The sequence below is a fragment of the Hyperolius riggenbachi genome, chromosome 1 (genome assembly GCF_040937935.1).
Source record: "Hyperolius riggenbachi isolate aHypRig1 chromosome 1, aHypRig1.pri, whole genome shotgun sequence".
Taxonomy (NCBI): Eukaryota; Metazoa; Chordata; class Amphibia; order Anura; family Hyperoliidae; genus Hyperolius; species Hyperolius riggenbachi.
The window spans coordinates 85884972-85904179 of NC_090646.1; the positions used below are offsets into that span (position 1 = coordinate 85884972).

The window sequence follows — 19208 nt, forward strand, 5'->3', positions numbered from 1 at the left end:
TGGCTGATATTGTGGTGAAACCCCTCCCACAGTGTGATGTCAGCGTCTCACAGAACTGAGGTACTGACATCACACTGTGGGAGCCTTGTTGCATTGTGGGAAATGACAGCTGCTTACTGCAAAAAAAAGCAAGCAGTGTCTCCTTCTACTGACATCACCTGCCAGCTGTAAAAATGTCACCATGTGATAAATGTCAGAATGTAAATCAGGGAAAGGAAAGATTTTACAATGGGCAAACACTGACTAAATCATTCATACATAATTATTGTAAACATTAAGCACTTTTTTATTACATTTAACTTTTCACTAGAGTTCCTCTTTAAACTGGCCAGATTACCTTCACTTTAGGTACCCTTTAAGCTGAGAAATGCTTTCATTTGTGTTTTTTTAAAGCACACCTGAACTCAAAATTTCCTCTCTGCTCTAAAAGGTAAGCAACAGCATAATTACCTTTAAAGAAAAACATTTTTGTTAAAGCTGATACAAATCCTGCAATAAATCTGCAGTGTCTACTTCCTGCTTTCATGGAAGCAGACATATTGGGCTCAATTCACAAAACGGTGATAACCCAGTTAAAGACTTTAGGCGTGATAACCATTTTATCATGCCTAAACTCAGTTTAGGCGTGATAAGTTTAGATCGCAAAGTCCCGCGTGCAAAGCAGCACCATTAAACTATGCGACATTTCGCGCACCAGACTTTGCTAGCAGAAAACTTTTGATCAGCTGTGCACTGCGGTGCTAACCCAGTTGGTGCTATAGTTATCACGCCTAAACTTATCACGCCTAAACTGAGTTTAGGTGTGATAAGGGGCTTTTCACCAGCGTGCTAACAGTTTGCACCGCTTTGTGAATCAAGCCCATTGTTAACATCCTGTGCTTTCAAATGGGCTTATTTGTTGTGGCAGTCAGCTGACACGGGAGAGATCAAATTACAACTTGTGATTAGCCGCAGATAAATACATCCAGGGGGCACTTCCCTGTGCACGAGTTCAAGTCCGCTTCTTTGTTACAGCTGATACACATCCTGTTATATATCTGCAGTGTGTCTGCTTCCTGCTTTCATGGAAGCAGACATAGCGTTCTCTTCTGAGGACTGCTGAGGTGTCTGAGCTGACACAGCTGAAAGATCAAATTACTCTTTTGATTAGTCACATGTGAGGAGGAATCAGACAGGCTAAACTCTCTAAATACATACAGGGTGCATTTCTCTGTTTTCCCTTTGTCCTGTGCAAGTGTTCAGATCCACTTTAAAAGATACGTCCAAGGAGAATAAAAAAACAAAAACCCACTTACCTGGGGCTTCCTCCAGCCCCTGGCAGCTGTCCTGTACCCTCGTCGCAGCTTTCATGGCTCCCGGTCCCCTCCGGTGCAGATGCCGACCTCACCAAGTCGGCTTCTTCTGTGCTTCACGTCCTGACGTCAGCGCGACCACGTGACCCACACGGTGGAGCGCAGAAGAAGCCGACCTGGACGTCGTCCTCTGCAGCAGAGACCCGGGAGTCACCGGAGCTGCGGCGAGGGCACAGGGCGGCTGCCAGGGGCTGGAGGAAGCCCCAGGTAAGTGGATTTTTTTTTATTCTCCTTGGACGTATCCTTTAAAGTGTATGGGAACCGCATTTAAAAAAAAAAAATGAAGCAAATATTTAAGGAGAGGGAAGGCTCTGGGTCGTATAGAGCCTTCCGTCTCCTCTCTCGGTGCTCTCTATCCTGTGCTGGCTCCCCCCCCCCCCCCCCCCCCCCCGTTTCAATCCCCCACCGAAAGGGTATTTGGAAGCCTTCGGAAGCCGTGTCCTCCCGAAGACGTGCGGCTCCATACTGCACAGGCGTGAGCGTGCAAGAGAGCGTGCTTGCGCAGGCGCAGTACAGGGCCGCCCTTCTTCAGGAGCACTCGGGCTCCCTGAAGACTTCTGAAGCCTCCTTCAGCCGGGTAAAGCAGTATTTGACTAAATTAGTAAAATACTGCTACCGGGCGAGCCAACACTGGAACGAGGGGACCATGAGAGGAGCGGGAAGACTCTATGGGACCCAGAGCCTTCCCTCTCCTTGCGTAAGTATCTGTCTCATTTTTTTAAATGCGGTTCCCATTCACTTAGTTCCAGCCACAACACATATAGCTTTGAACAGATGTTTCTAACCTGAATTGATAGACATCTCCCCCACTCCATCCACAAGGAACATAAATAGGGCTAGAGTTGGGCTTTAATTGTGCCTGTATATTGAGAATACACAGTGCCCTGAGCCATGAAGGAGACCTGCTTGGTTGAGCTTTGGCCTGGCTTCCCCAGAAGCCTGCTCATACAGGTTTACACAGGCTTGTTCTCTGGTGACCTTGAGTAAATGACTCACCATACAGTGCCTGGAAAACATGATACTTTGTATAGTGATTGCATTCAGATCTTCAGCCCGCTACATTAAAATGATCAGGTCTTCCTTTTGCAGGATCACAAGCATCCTGCTGATAGAACAGCATCTTTTCTTTGTGGGATTTTGGGTAACTGCAGTTCTTAAAGCGGATCTGAACTCAGAACTTCCCCTCTGCTCTAAAAGATAAGCAACAACATACTAACCTTTACAGAAAACCATTTCCTTGTAACAACTTACAGCGCTCTTTCAGAGACGCTGCAGTTTAGTTACTTCCTGGTTTGCTGGGAGCACAGAAGTGGTTAACCTCTTGTGTTTAATTATTAGCTCTCGACTAGGCAGACAGCTGGGAGCTCAAATTGCACTAGCTCATTACTTAGAAGGGAGAATTAGACAGGCTGTTCTCAATAAACACACACAGGGTGGGTTTCTCTGTGTTCTCCTGTCCTTTGCAAGAGTTTAGGTCCACTTTAGATGCACTGTAGTTAGATACTGTATAGTAGAATGATGTAAATGATATATTATACCCACTTTTACTGTAATTCCTGGTTTCAGCATCAGCGATACATTTCAGAATGTAAGGCTGGATTCACACTGTCCCGAACAAAAAACTGATCCGTTTTTAATGGTGCATTAGTTTTAGATCGAGTTTTCCGATCCATTCTGTTTGCTACTCGATTGATGCCTGTTTCCATGTTCCCCCGCCACTGCTGCCGCCATCCATTCTAGTCCCTGCATGGGAAAAGAGCCGGTATTCAGACCTCAGAGTCCCAGCAGAAGCATCTCAGGCTCTTGGTCTATTGCAAGCCTGTGGGAGCCTGAGATGCTTCTGCTGGGGCTTGTGGGGTCAGCATACCTGCATTTGCTTCATACAGGGACCCAAATGGATGGCGGCAGGGGAGTATCTTGCGAAATCCGCAATGCGCAGCTAAAGGTGCCTATACACGGTACAATAAAAAAAAAGTTCAATTTCCCCCGTTTATTTGACCAAAACGATCAAATCGAATGAAAGTTTAAAATAAGAAATTTTTTTTAGATCAAGAAAAAAAATCGATTATCATAGTTTTTCAATAAAACTCCGATTGGAAATGTTGGAAAAAAAATCTTTATATTCGATTTAACGGAATAATCGAACAACGTTATCTAATCGAAAAAGAAAATGAAAAAAATTGTTTCATGTATGGCCATCATTAGTGAGATCAGACATCGTCCGTTGTCCTAGGCTAGCATTGATTCTGTCACCACTAGGGATGATCACAGATATGCAAATTCTTCCGAGTTGATGCAAATATATGCAGCTTGAAAATGGACCAATCAATATAAACCTGCGTTTAAATTGATTGGTCCATTTTCAAACTGCATACATTTGCATAAAACGTTGCAAATTTGCATATTTTTTGAAGAATTTGCATCTCCTTGTTCATCCTTAGTTGCCACCCACTTCATCCGGTTGATCTGGACAAATTGTGCAGGACCCAAACTTGCGTTCTGTTCACCAGAATGGACTGATATGAACAGAGCTTATTGCTAAAAGAACAAGCGACACCCATGCTAACATAGAAATAAAAAACACATATATAAGTAGATAAATACTACTTCTACTTACATAACAGATGTATTCTGCTATCCATTTAATGATTCCTGTGAATTTTATAAAGGAAAAGCAGAAAATCATATTCTAGGCAGTGGCCATCTTGCCAATCTAATGCTGACATCATATCCTCCCTGACTCTTGTTTTCCCCCCTCCCTTCTCTTGCTCATTGTGTATTCATTAGCTGCCCTTCTCCCAGAGTCTTCAGACACTCCCACTGAGGTGTATACTAGGAACTGCACTGTCTTATCCTCCAATCGCTGAGTCACCTCAGCCTTGCTTGTAAACACAAGTGAGCAGAGGGTGTTTCTAATAAGCAGCTAGGCAGGGAAATAAATGGAAGAGGAGGAATGGATTATAGAGAAAAAGATTTCCCAGCATTCAGCTCTTTGGCACTAGGACCAGTGCTCCTAAAGTATGTGATGACTCCAAACCATAACAGCTGAAAAAGTTTTGAATGCAGGATTAGCATCTTTATCACTTAATACACTCAGACCAGTTGCTGTTGAAATTTGATTTTTATGGTGACGATACCGCTTTAACATAGGGGGCTTGATTCACAAAGCCGTGCAAACTGTTTAGCACGGGTGTGCTAAACAGTTAGCACGTGAAGTGCCGTTCGCTGACTTTTGCGCGCGCAAAGTGTCGCGATTCACGCGATTGTGGACTTTTGCGCGCGCAATTTGCCGCGATCGCAGCACTTTGCGTGCTCAGAAGTCCGCGAACGGCACTTCACATGCTAACTGTTTAGCACGGCTTTGTGAATCAAGCCCAGGATCTGTTTTCTTCCATTCCGTTGCACTCCGCTAAGCCGAACAATTTTACTGCTAGAGTGAAAGGAGCCTAAGTCGGGGAGAGAAAAGATTTTACAAGGGTCCTACACGGATGAAATCATTTATAAGACCGGACACAGAACATTTGTTGTGCTTTTCTTATGATGGACTCAAAGCGCTTGAACTGCAGCCACTAGGAAGCGCTTTGTAGGCAGTAGCAGTGTTGGGGACTCTTGCCCAAGGACTACTTACTGAATAGGTGCTGCGCGTCCAGGATAGGAGGAGACAACAGGATCTAATGTTGTTGTGTTACGGCATAACTGGCGTTTTAAATAGTTCTTCCATTCATTTGAATAGACAGCGCTTGAACCAGATGCGCGTGTGAACGTGCCCTTTATTAGAATGTTAGTAGTGTATGAAAACCCGCTATTAGTGGGCATAACTTGGGGTTGTGTAGCCTTTAAAACCTATGTAGACATCATATTGCCACCTTATCTGATCATAAATGATCTCTGTCGGATAGACGTTTGTTTGCTTTATTGTGTCACGTGTTTAAATGGAGATCCTGGGTAACCAGATATTGCCTGTTTCAGCTTTGCATATCTCTGGAGTTTCTTTTCTGGTGCAAACTGGTGAAATACTGGCTGCTGTTGTGCTTTTTATTTAGTAAACATCATAAACCAAAAACTGGAAAGGGGAAGATATACAAGTGGCCTGTTTACAAAGCTGTCAAACTGCAGAAACACTTTCCTGGCAATCTGCTGAACTCCACATTGATGAAAGTGACAATCAGCATTATTATTATTATTGATTTATAAAGTGCGACAAAATCCAAAACACAAAAGGGTGAGAGAGCCCTGCCCCTGTGAGCTTACACTCTAAAGGAATCGGGGAGAAAAAAGAGGTGGTGTAGTAAACAATGTTCATACCTAGAGGCAATGTGTTTTATAGGAAGTAAGACTTGGCCAGAGGTCAACAGATGAACTGGCCTAAGCTAGAATGTATGCTTGACAGAAAAAATGAGTTTTGAGGGTACATTTAAAGTTATCAAAGGTTGGGAAGTGACGGATGTGTTGTGGAAGGGTATTCCAGAGGAGGGGAAATCTGAATGTGAGGAGGTGATGCTAGATTCTCAGCAGAGATGGTTGTTACCAGCCGCCCAGGCAGAGTTTCACCTTTTTTGTGTGAGGCTTAAAGGGAACCTAAACTGAGGATATGGATTTTTCCTTTTAAAATAATACCAGTTGCCTGACTTTCCTGCTGATCCTGTTTCTCTAATACTTTTAGCCACAGCCCCTGAACAAGCATGCAGATCAGGTGCTCTGACTGAAGTCAGACTGGATTAGCTGCATGCTTGTTTCAGGTCTGTGATTCAGCCACTACTGCAGCCACAAAGATAAGCAGGACTGCCAAGCAACTAGTATTGCTTAAAATGAAACATTCATATCCCTCTCAGTTAAGGTTCCCTTTAAGGCTTTTGAGTCCTGGCAGCTCAGAAGTTCATAGATTTTAGCTCTGGGGCACTTAATAGGCTGCCATTGAGGAGAGTCAAGAAAACATTCAATCTACTTTGTAAATGTTAACATTTTAAATGCATGGGAAATATAAATTCATTTTTGGAGTACGTACACACGTCCAACAGTGCAGGGCCGACACCACCACAAACCATTTATGTGACTTGTATTTTCCTTGCACTGACCAGTTAAATGACCAACTCCTTTACATACTGTGTGCAAGCGCAACAATGGATGGACTGCACAAAATGGCCGCATTCAAAACAAGTGCATGTTGCTCAAACAACGTGTACACGGGTGGCCAACTACACAGTATCAGCCCAGTGGTCATGTGAGCTGATCTACTGAATGGATTGGGCAAACCGCTTGATATCAGTCACTCATCTAGTAGTTTGCCACACCTACACATGCCTGATTGCTGTCCGACAGACCAAAATTAGTCGACGATCAGGCAGTTTGGTAGCGCGTGTTTCTTATGAATTTATTTTCACCTTGGGTTCATGTTAATGGGTGTTCTAAAAATGTTGGTTGTCTGTTGCTTAACCCTTTGGGGACCGGCTGCCTAACTTCCCTTAAAGAGAAACTCCAGTGAAAATAATGTAATAAAAAAGTGCTTCATTTTTACAATAATTATGTATAAATGATTTAGTCAGTGTTTGCCCATTGTAAAATCTTTAGTCTCCCCGATTTACATTCAGACATTTATTACATGGTGACATTTTTACTGTGGGCAGGTTATGTAGCTGCTGCTAGCTGTTTTGGCTGTTGGAGACAGCTGTAAACAGCTATTTTCTGTCTGTGAACATTGTTACATTGTGGGAGGGGTTTCACCACAATATCAGTCATACAGCGCCCCCTGATGGTCTGTTTGTGAAAAGCAATATATTTCTCGTGTAAAAGGGGATATCAGCTACTTATTGGGATAAAGTTAAATTCTTGGTTGGAGTTTCTCTTTAAGGACCAGGCCATTTTACATGCGGGGGTCAGGCAGCCGATTCCCCAGTATAGCTAGCTGGGCATGGTGTCCCCAGTGTAGCCTGGTGTCCCCCAAAATGCCAGCAGCCATTACTTACCTCCCAGGCTCCAGCGATGAGCAGCTCTAGCCCCCTCCACTCTGGCCGGCATCCTTGCTTGCACTGCCGTTAAGTTCCAGGTCGTGGCTTGATGACGTCATCAAGCCGGGACCTGACACTTACGGCAGAGCGAGCAGAGATGCCGGCCAGAGCGGAGGGGAGTGGCGATCGTCGGGGGGGAAAAGTCAGAAAGGTGAGTGGATCCTCTTTCCCTCCTACCGCTGCTGCTCTAATAGTGATCACGTAATCAGGAGCAAATCTCCATGGCTCATGTTAACTGAGGGGAGATGTCAGCTGTCACGACAGCTTAATCTCTCCTATCGGGTGCGCATGATCACGTCGGGAGCGAAAATGGCAGGTGGCGTAAATCCTACGCTGCATCAGGCTTAGACAGCCACAAGTGCGGCGTAGGATTTACCATCAGCAGTCCCCAAAAGGTTAAAAAACAAAAACTAAATTATTGCGCTTTTACATTTACAGGGGTTGCACCCTTTAATTTTGGCTCACTGTGCTTATATACCATGTTACTGGTTGATGAAGAAGCCAGTGCTTTTGTTTTGTACCAGCAGCTTTCAGAGTTATAAGAATCTCTCTTCATAGTTCAGAGTACCTGTAGCTCTTGTGCTGGACCAGAGCATGCCTGACTGCTGCTGAAGCTATTGTTACATTTGTATCACAGTTACAGTGTAGTCACAGAGCATTTGTTTGTATGGGCTGTGTCAGATGGTGGCTTAGCTTATGTATATTATTCTGGAAAACTGGTTTGCCTGCTGTTTTTGTTCTCTCTAAAATGCTTTCATCATGTCGGGCATAATGTGAAACCTCAGTCTCTGACTGCTTGTTAGAATGCATGTTCATGATTTGTAACCATTTGAGGATATTGTTCCCTACATAGAATCATTTCTGAAGACTGTGTCTAAAATAAGATTTTAGCTGATAAAAGGTACACACACTAGATGACCTTCTGCTGACCATCTCCAGTGAGAATCTAGTTTACCAAAAATGTAATTGCATTAGTCATTTACAACAGTGGTGGTAAATGCCATACAAGTAAACATTCAACTGAAGCAATAAGCAATGGCCTGAAAGGGAAGAACCAACACACACCTCCATTATAGTGTAATGCAAAGATTAAGGCACAGTGGGCCAGATTTATCAAGAGTGTCTGAGACAAAATATTGGTAGGTTTTTAGAAATCAGTGCAGAACTGTCTCGGGAATCTTAAGAAATCACTAGATAGTGCAGATTCCTTCTAAAACTGTTGTAGAATAGGAGGAGCTAGGAAGGTCTCTCAGACAGTGCAGTGTGTGAGGGTAATTGCTGTTGCTGAGGTAACCAAAACACCTGATGTATTGATACCAGCATGCTCTGAGGAGGAACTCAGCAGGTGGGAGAGGCACATCACAAATCATCTCTAGCCTGCAGTTCTACATCTTTAGAACTGCTATCAAGCTACTATTACCTAGGATTTAAGAAGGTTCTTATTATCATGCAGAACTGTTCTCCCTGCTGGTTAGAACAGATTAAGAAGAAAAAACTGTCGGTAATGCGTTGATAAATCTCCCCCAGAATGTCTGTATAGATACTTATGGTAACTAGAACAGTAGAGATCAGAGATGGATTAAAGGACACCAGAGGCAAAAATAAACTAATGAAATAAACAATTGTATCTATCTTCCTTCTCCTAAACATGACTTTTTAAGATATTCCACTGTTTTATTTTATGTTTAAATCTACTTTTTAAAGATAATCTGTATTGTTAAAATCGCACAAAAGTAAACATACCAGTTCATTAGGGGACATCTCCTATTACCCTCTGTCACAATTTTGCCGCTCCTCGCCGTATTAAAAGTGGTTAAAAACAGTTTTAAAAAGTTTGTTTATAAACAAACAAAATGGCCACCAAAACAGGAAGTAGGTTGATGTACAATATATCCACACATAGAAAATACATCCATACACAAGCAGGCTGTATACACCCTTCCTTTTGAATCTCAAGAGATCATTTGTGTGTTTCTTTCCCCCTGCATCTCTCATGCACTGAAGTTTCAGGCTGCTCTTTTCTTCCTGCAAACAGCTTTGCCCTTGTCTGAATTTCCTCAGTATGTGAAAGGCCAGCCAGCTCAGAGGACGATTTATCCAGCTTGTAAAAGATGAGAAAAGAAAGAAGCTGCCCTAATCTAAATAATACACAGGCAGTGTGCATAGAGGGGCCTGGAAGGGGGAGTTCATAGCAGAACCACAACACTGAAGAACTTGGCAGCCTTCCAGACACAGGCCGACAAGTCTGACAGGGGAAAGATACATTGATTTATTACAGAGACTGTGATAGCAGAAAGTGCTGCAGTAAGCCAGAACACATTAGAATAGCTTTTGGAACTTGTAGGATGATAAAAAACAGGATGCAATTTTTGTTACGGAGTCTCTAAGTTTTAACTGTTTTGTTGATTTTGCTCAATGACCCGTTCATTGAAGTGTGCCAGAGCTAAAATGTATGAACTATTTATTCATTTTTATCTCTTTCCTACTCAGAAGCCATTTTCTGCTATAAAAGAGTTTTATAGTTGGAATTTCTTATAAGTGAGGGTCACACTGTAGGCACTTCCTGTCTGAGTCAGGACTGAGTCAGCAACTTACATACCTGATATTTAACTCTTTCAGGCAAAGTAAGAAAAAAAGCAACACAGCATAGTTATTTGTGTGCTAGGCACTGTACATACACATGTCTATCTCATCATGTCACCTCGGGTATCCTTTAAGATGTAATGGGATCCCAGGCAAGGTAGTAGATTTGGGGCACCTTGTGATCTCTATGGAAAGCTGCAGTGGAGAGAGGTCAGAGAAGGTGGCTGTTGGGTCTCTTGACACCCACTAGGCACCAAGCACCGAGTACATTTGAAATCGGCGCCGGTAGACTTGGGCGCAGGATACAGCAGTATATGGCTGATCCTGCTTCTGCACAAGTCCAGGCCGATTTAATTACTATTCCCCCTCCAGGCCGCCATGGATAGTGGGGGAAGGAAATAATTTGGCTTCCAGCGATTGCTGGAGGCCGAATTATTATGTCTTTAACCCTCGTGGGCGGTATGAAAAATTCCGCCAGGAGGCAGCGCAGCAGTTTTTTTTTTTTTTCTTTCTTATATCATGTAGCGAGCCCAGGGCTCGCTACATGATAGCCGCTGCTCAGCGGCATCCCCCCGCCCTCTTCGATCGCCTTCGGCGATTTCCGATCAGGAAATCCCGTTCAAAGAACGGGATTTCCTGGAGGGCTTCCCCCGTCGCCATGGGGACGGGGCGGGATGACGTCAGCGACGTCGTGACGGCATTGGGAGTCCCGATCCACCCCTCGGCGCTGCCTGGCACTGATTGGGTCTGGGGGGGGGGGGGGGGGGGCGCGCGCTGCAACGTATAGCGGCGATCGGGCGCGGGGCGGCGGCGATCAGTGTGCTGGCGCAGCTAGCAAAGTGCTAGCTGCGTCCAGCAAAAAAAAAATTGAGAAAATCGGTGAAAACCTCCTGCGCGGCTTCCCGCCAGGAAGGTTAAGCAACCTCGGCTCCATCTGTTGACGGCTCCGACTTTACGCACTGAGCGCTGCAATAGGAGTGATTCCTATTGTAGTCTATGGAGGCGCCGGCTGCGCCAAAATCTAGCAGCGCTGAAAAGCACTGCTCCGCAAGCACCTGCTTAGGTTTCCTGGTGGATGATCCTGCTCTGGTAGAGATAGAAAGTAGAACACACCAGATTCCACTGATTTATCCGAAACAGAGGCATTAACAGACACCCAAGTAAAACCCACCTTCATGCAAGACTTAGGCCTGAAACACACCAGAGGAGTTTTTCTGAGCGTTTTGAGTTTTTAAATCTGCTGCTAAGGTTATCCTATGTGTCTGTGCACACTGGAGCGATGAGGTTTTGTAAAAAACCCATAGCATTACATTGGGAAGAGGTTTTGAAACCTCTAAAAGCTCTTCCCAATGTAATGCTATGGGGTTTTTTACAAAACCTCATTGCTCCAGTGTGCACAGACACATAGGATAACATTAGCAGCAGATTTAAAAACTCAAAACGCTCAGAAAAACTCATCTGGTGTGTTTCAGGCCAAAGTGAGAGATATAAAATAACAACCAAAAACGGAACAAATAGAACCAAACCTCAGTGGAGAATCTCACATGTGTAAACCTGTCTCACAGCGTCACATGATGATCTAGCACGCCGGATCCAGCCATATCCGCCCTAGATATAAGCACAGCATTGGTAACAACCGTGGTCTTCTGCATGTCTATACATTAGTTGAACATTTCTCAAGGCATTAAGAACCAATAGATATTAAAAATGTTTAACCTTTTCTCTTTCTCAGGCCTCCATGCTGAGCGTGTGTGTCTTGGTTGTACTTCTCTGCGGTTGGTGAACCACAGGTAAGAAACTAGGATTCCCTTTTGGGGATAAAGAATTCCACTGCATTCAAATATCCTCCAATAGAGATGGTCAGTGAGATGCGAACGCTTTTGGAATTGCATGCAAGTTTTATACTAGTTGTTGGATTTGCACCAAATTCCAAGCTGCATACAATTTAAACATGCTGCATCTACGTTTAGAGGAATTTTGCATGCAAGCCTGAGTTATTAACTTTTCATTGAGCATCATTATCCCCAAGCGATCTGCATTGAAAACCCTCACCTGTCCCATGGATTCTGTTCCACTTCCGCCATTCAGTCCACTGCAGGGGATCGGAAACCAGAGGTTGCATGGCACACTCCACCGAGCGCTGTAATAACCGCGCAGGAGAGCGGCGCGCAGTGAGTAACTTCGGTACTGTCAGAAGACGGAGCTGAAGTTACTTTTAAAACACTGTAAAGTGGCTGCCAGCAATAACTGGAAACCAAATGACATCATTACCCACCATCCACGTGGACCTGGAGGGGGAATAGTAATTAACACCACCGGGACTTGTGCAGCAGCAGGATAAGCCATATATCGGCTGTATCCCGCGCCCTAGTCTCCCAGTGGCAATTTCATACTTATGCCATTCCACTGGTTTGCAAAACATTTTGGAAAATTATCCTTGGTTCATGGTGGACTAATGAGAATCCTCCCTGTTGCTAGGTAAAAATCACAATTTTTTAATTTATATTTTTACAATCCAACCAGGAGCCCCACACTGCTTCTGATCGGTTTTCAGATGAGCGGTGGATGGGTGGCAACACGAATACAGCAGATGCAAAACACCAGGTATGTTTTTGCTCTGTTTTGAATCTGCTGCATACGCGGTGCAGTGTAAACCTGGCCTCTCTACTGAGGCAATCAAGAACGGCCACCTCTTCTGAGAATCCAGTGTGTTTACAGCGGCCCCCAATTTCTCAACCAGTGAGCAGTTCTGCCAAGCGCTGTCTGAGAGCGTGGTTCTCCTCGTGATGTCACTCTCTGACCAATGTATCCAGAGATCAAGAAAGTTACAACCTATCCTATACCATTCTGATTTCAGGAAAATTGATCAGAATTTTTGTATACAGTGATCGTTTTTTATAGAAGAACGTTTTATTGTATTGTGTATGCATTTTAATTGCCTATAAACTATATTTTATATCTTCCTACATTTTATATCTTTTATATACTTTCTGTATTCCATTGCTATGTCATTCAAAATATAGATTGAGAATGAGATATTCGTGATTCAATGCTTATGTTGACTCTAAGGGCTGATTCACACTACAAGAACTTTTTAAACACCAGAGATTTAAAAAAAAGCTCTTGCTAATGCAATGCTATGGGGTATTTTTACAAAATCACATCACTCTAGTGTGAACACTCACATAGGATAACATTAGCAAGAGCTTTTAAAATCACTAGCGCTTAGAAAAGCTCTTGTAGTGTGAACCAGCCCTAATGGTAAATCTATTGATGATATCTACTAATGTATGGGCAGCTTAAGCCAGATCAACCTGGAGCTTTCTTTCTTTTTTTTTAATTTATCCATTAGGCTTGTCGTTTTAAGAACTTATATTTGCTTATGTTGCCATTTTTATAGTAATAAGAGTTGTCTTTCATTCCTGTATAGATAAGCGAATTGTGAATCCTATTGTCCACTTCCTGTGTAAGGATTTGGCATCACAGTTTGGCCTTTTCAAGGTCTTTTCTGTATGCTGCCCATAGACTCATTACTCTAGTCGGCCATTTTGACTGACCATCTGCTGCCTTGAGACCTCTTTTGTTTGCACGTTGCTTCTCAGCCAAAAGCCTCATCTGCCAGGATGGATTCTTTGGGCTTTGGTCAGTTGTGTAACTCTGGGAGTGCTGCCCAGCAATGAATGAATGAATGAATGAAGAAACCCCATTCATCACTGAATCACCACACTCAATGCTGGAGCCAAGCCAATGGTTCTGTGTCAGCTGACATTGCACTGTACCTGCAGATCTTGTTCTGCAGTGTGTGTGTGTGTGTGTGTGTGTGTGGGGGGGGGGGGGTTATCCAGCAAATGAAAGTCTGACCACACATGCTAGCCTACAAATCATGGCTAAACTTAGAGAGCTATCAGTGACCGTTGTCATTATAGATAGTGCTGTACACCATAAAGAGGAATAGCAATGCATATAAACCAAGCTACACCTGACTGGCACTAGCTGCAAAGCGCTGCAAGGCCTCTTAAAGACACAATTGCGCACGTTACAGCTGAGACAGGTGCCGGTAGTCATGTAGGATGGGAAAGCAGAGTGCGGACATTCGGGGGCAACAAAGTATTTTTATGTATGGTCACCGGGAAGACCTCTAACATCGGTCGTCGGGATGTCGCACATCGTCACCACTGCGCAATCAGTCGACCACACCGGCCCAAGATTTCCCAGCATAGCCGATCCATACGTTCCACCAATTTTTCAGCTAACTGCAGTGATTACGGCCACTTTTCCTTGAGTCTCTCCAGAGGCTGACAGTTTCTCCAATACAGACACCACTTACTTTCCTCACCTATAGAACCACCTCTTTCATTTTCTCCACGAGAGAAGTTAAAGGACACCTGAAGTGAGAAGGATATGGATGCTTCCATGTTTGTTTATTTTTAAACAATATCAATTGCCTGGCAGTCCAGCTGATCCACTGCCTCTAATGCATTTAGTCATAGGCCCTGAACAAGCATGCAGCAGGTCAGATGTTTCTGACTGAAGTGGGACTGGATTGGCTTTGCTTGTTTGAGGTGTCTTATCCAGATACTACTGATGCCAAAGGGATCAGCAGGACTGCATGGCAACTAGTATTGTTTAAAAGGAAATAAATATGGCAGCCTTCATTTCCCTTCTAGTTTAGGGCCTGAACTAGAAAGGAAATGAAGGCTTCCATATTTATTTCCTTTTAAACAATACTAGTTGCCATGCAGTCCTGCTAATCCCTTTGGCATCGGTAAATCATGCAGCCCAACCACACCTCCTTCTGGGTTCTGATTGGGAGGGATGGCGAGTGCATTTTGGTTGTACCTTCTCTCCCAGGAAGCAGCACTGCTCAAGGCGATTCGTGGCATGGAGCAGTAATGGTCGGTGACCTCATCTGGATGGTTGTAAGCACTATCCTTCTTTTTATTATATTTTTGCAAGATAAGTGGGAGGATTAAAGCGTTCTCAAATTAATACAACTATTGCCTGAAGAGGTGTTTTAAAGTGTACCTGAGATGAAATCCGTTTCAAGTTCCAAACTTAGCTGAGGCTTCCTTAATCTCCCCCCCCTCCCCCCCCCCCCTTGGTCCCCCTCCGGTCTTCCGCATTAAGGTCCAAAAGCCTGGCCAAGTTGTGCTTCATTGTGCGGCCAGGCAAGCTCCTTGTCGCGCTCCTGTCCCTGGGAGAGTTTTGCGCAGTAGTACAGGGGGCAGTGCGCCGGGCCGTGCATGTGTGATGAAGCGCGACTCAGCCAGGCTTTCGCACCTTATTGCTGTGTTTCAAGATTTACATGTATGAGTTCCCAGCATCATAATGTTCTCGCACTGAGTTTATTCAAGGTAAGTGTATATATTATGTACAAATCAAAGAGATTTCAGGTGTAGGTAGTTATGGTAACCGTGGATTAGTTCCCGCTGTTTACTAGACTATTTATATTTATTTAATTAGTGTTACAGTTTTTCCATGCATTGGCAGGCAATGTGATTTTACAATTATTTATTATTTTTTTAAAGGAATTCTCACTTTCGAAGTTGCACTGCTGCCCATCCTGTTTACATTTCACTACGAGACAGGAGTAAGGCTTATTCATGGACTACTAGGCCCGAGAGAACATATTACAAAGTCCACAGTCCATCGTCTGCATGGAGGGCTCTGGCCGGAAGTGGCGTTGTAGCCCCCCAGTACCTGTCTGTCAGAAGCCTGCACTCCTCCAAGCCCCTTTCCGATGACTCTATGGTAGAAAAATCCCTGAAATCTTTGAAAGACAAAAATAAAAAGCTGGAAGAAGGAGGCCCGGTGTACAGTCCAGCCACAGAGGTGGAGACTGTAAAGAAGTCTATTGGCCAGAGGATCATGGATGAATTGAAGCACTACTACCATGGCTTCCGCCTTCTGTGGATTGATACCAAAATAGCTGCAAGAATATTGTGGCAAATCCTTAATGGCGATGTGCTGTCCCGGAGGGAGAGGCGGCAGGTAAGAGATCTTCTTTTAATTTTATTCCAGAGGCGTATAGCCTTTGGGCATGAATACCATATATGATAAATGGCTCCTGGTTACCTGCACATAGTTTTGTTTAGTCGGTATTGGACTGGGTAGACACGATGCAGTAACCTGATAGATCCTTCCATGTTGGTTGATTGCATGCTGCCTTTGGATAGAACCTCTACACATCAGGCTCACTGGTCGGTTTAGAGTCGTCCAGATCTTTTTTTGATAATTGGACAGCTGTATGTGTATTGCATTATTACTGATTTATATAGTGCCAGCATCTTCCATGGTGCTGTACAACGGAATGCAAAGTATAACCATACAGTATCCGCTTTTTTATTGCAAACATTAGGCTGCGCTCCAACTGCAACTGTCTCCTCCCAGGATGACTGTTAGGAAAACCCTAAAATGAAAATGTTCGGATCGCACACAGGGGTTGATTCGCAAAGCTTACTTATTTTTCACTTTAACGTAAAGGCCATACATCCACCGTTTTTTTTTTGTTTTTTTTTGCGGCCGAGCAAACATCCAATTGGATAATTATCGAATCAGATGAAAATTTTTGTGCCGCAACAAGCATAAACGATCGATGACAAGACTGATTTCGGGCCAAAATTATTGGAATGGATTGCTCAGACATGTTGCAAAATCTTGGTTGGCCGTGGTCTTTTGGGTATGCGGCATTAACGGAGTACGATATCGTGACTAATGCTACGGAACCCCCATCCACTGCCCCCCGCCGAAATGCTAATGTTCCCCATGCATTCAAATACATGACTGCTGTTGCAGTAGTGTCCAGGCTTCTTCTTCATCATTTGCACACCACGTGCTATACACATTTTAGGAGCCTTCGTCAGCGGACAGGTACAGTATTTTAATTGTGAGGGGGGGGGGCGCACATTTTCATGCTGAAAATGATCAGGAAACGATCCTGCTGTGTATGGGCAGCTAACAGATCTCTCTCATCAGATTCGATCAGAGAGAGATCTGTCTCTTGGTCGAACTTCTCATACATTGCTAGATGTGTGGGCACTTTAAAGTGTCTGGGAACCGCATTTAAAAAAAAATGAAGCAAATACTTCCCTAAGGAGAGGGAAGGCTCTGGGTCATATAGAGCCTTCCGTCTTCTCTCTCGGTGCCCTCTATCCTGTGCTGGCTCCCCCCCGTTTAATTCCCCTGCCGAAAGGGTATTTGGAAGTCTTCTGGAGCCGTGTCCTCACGAAGACGTGCGGCTCCATACTGCACAGACGTGAGCGTGCAAGAGAGCGTGCTTGCGCAGGTGCAGTACAGGGCCACCCTTCTTCAGGAGCACTCGGGCTCCCTGAAGACTTCTGAAGCCTCCTTTAGCCGGGTAAAGCAGTATTTGACTAAATTAGTCAAATACTGATACCGGGCGAGCCAGCACTGGAACGAGGGGACCAGGAGAGGAGCGGGAAGGCGCTATAGGACCCAGAGCCTTCCCTCTCCTTGGGTAAGTATCTGTCTCAATTTCTTTAAATGCGGTTCCCATTCACTTTAAAGGGGTTCTTTCGCGAAAAAAGTAGGCAGTTAAAAAAATCTGACAGATGACAGGTTTTGGGCCAGTCCATCTTTTTAAGGGGGATTCTCAGGGCTTTCTTTGTTTTCAACAGCATTTCCTGAACAACAGTTTAACTGCCAAAATAGCAAGATACCAGCCGGCCTCCCTAATCACTTGCACACTATTATGTCAGTTAGATTTTGCAACGGTTGTTCAGGAAATGCTGTTGAAAACAAAGAAAGCCCTGAGAATCCCCCTTAAAAAGATGGACTGGCCCAAAACCTGTCATCTGTCACATTTTTTAACTGCCTACTTTTTTCGTGAAAGAACTCCTTTAAAGGGCACATACACTAGTCGATTTCAACCATGCTGATTTGACCGCTCTGATTGAATTGCCTGGAAATCAATGCAGCAGGTGGCATGATCAATTGGCCGATCAATTGATTTCCGACCGATTCCGATAGTTTTGCTCGATTGGTACAGATGGAAAATCTAGGTCGATCATTTATGAGATAAACCATGCGCTTTGTGAATCCGCCCCCTAGTGCTCAATACTGCTTATAAAGTCCACCTGCTAAAACCACACAACATCACTCCACCGGTATGTACCAGCACCAAAGATGGGTCAAATACGCGGTCAAATACGCTCTCCCACTCTGTGCTTGCACTCACCGGCGAGCCACATGGCTAATTGCATGTAACAATAAACTGTGATATTCCAACATGACAATGCTACCTCTGGCAATAAGTGTCCACCAAACGGATTTAGTCTTTAACCACTTGAGGACCTAGGGCTTTCTACCCCTTAAGGACCGGCCACTTTTTTTCCATTCAGACCACTGCAGCTTTCACGGTTTATTGCTCGCTCATACAACCTACCACCTAAATGAATTTTGGCTCCTTTTCTTGTCACTAATAAAGCTTTCTTTTGGTGCTATTTGATTGCTCCTGCGATTTTTACTTTTTATTATATTCAGCAAAAAAGACATGAATTTTGGCAAAAAAATGATTTTTTTAACTTTCTGTGCTGACAGTTTTCAAATAAAGTAAAATTTCTGTATACATGCAGCGCGAAAAATGTGGACAAACATGTTTTTGATTAAAAAAAAACCATTCAGTGTATATTTATTGGTTTGGGTAAAAGTTATAGCGTTTACAAACTATGGTGCAAAAAGTGAATTTTCCCATTTTCAAGCATCTCTGACTTTTCTGACCCCCTGTCATGTTTCATGAGGGGCTAGAATTCCAGGATAGTATAAATACCCCCCAAATGACCTCATTTTGGAAAGAAGACATCCCAAAGTATTCACTGAGAGGCATAGTAAGTTCATAGAAGATATTATTTTTTGTCACAAGTAAGCGGAAAATGACACTTTGTGAGAAAAAAAAAAAAAAAAAAGTTTCCATTTCTTCTAACTTGCGACAAAAAAAAATGAAATCTGCCACGGACTCACCATGCCCCTCTCTGAATACCTTGAAGGGTCTACTTTCCAAAATGGGATCATTTGTGGGGTGTGTTTACTGTCCTGACATTTTGGGGGGTGCTAAATTGTAAGCACCCCTGTAAAGCCTAAAGGTGCTCATTGGACTTTGGACCCCTTAGCGCAGTTAGGCTGCAAAAAAGTGCCACACATGTGGTATTGCCGTACTCAGGAGAAGTAGTATAATGTGTTTTGGGGTGTATTTTTACACATACCCATGCTGGGTGGGAGAAATATCTCTGTAAATGACAATTTGTTAATT

At 43.9% G+C, this 19208-nt stretch overlaps 1 protein-coding gene across 2 annotated transcripts in view; it reads left to right on the forward strand.

Moving 5' to 3' along the window:
- LETM1 (leucine zipper and EF-hand containing transmembrane protein 1) overlaps positions 1–19208 on the forward strand; it is an 88850-nt gene that overhangs the window by 20103 nt on the left and 49539 nt on the right. For both annotated transcript variants that reach the window (XM_068276186.1, XM_068276194.1), the window contains exons 2-3: positions 11673–11730; positions 15469–15931. In XM_068276186.1, coding sequence (XP_068132287.1) covers positions 11673–11730; positions 15469–15931 — 521 coding nt within the window. The remainder of the gene's footprint in view (positions 1–11672; positions 11731–15468; positions 15932–19208) is intronic.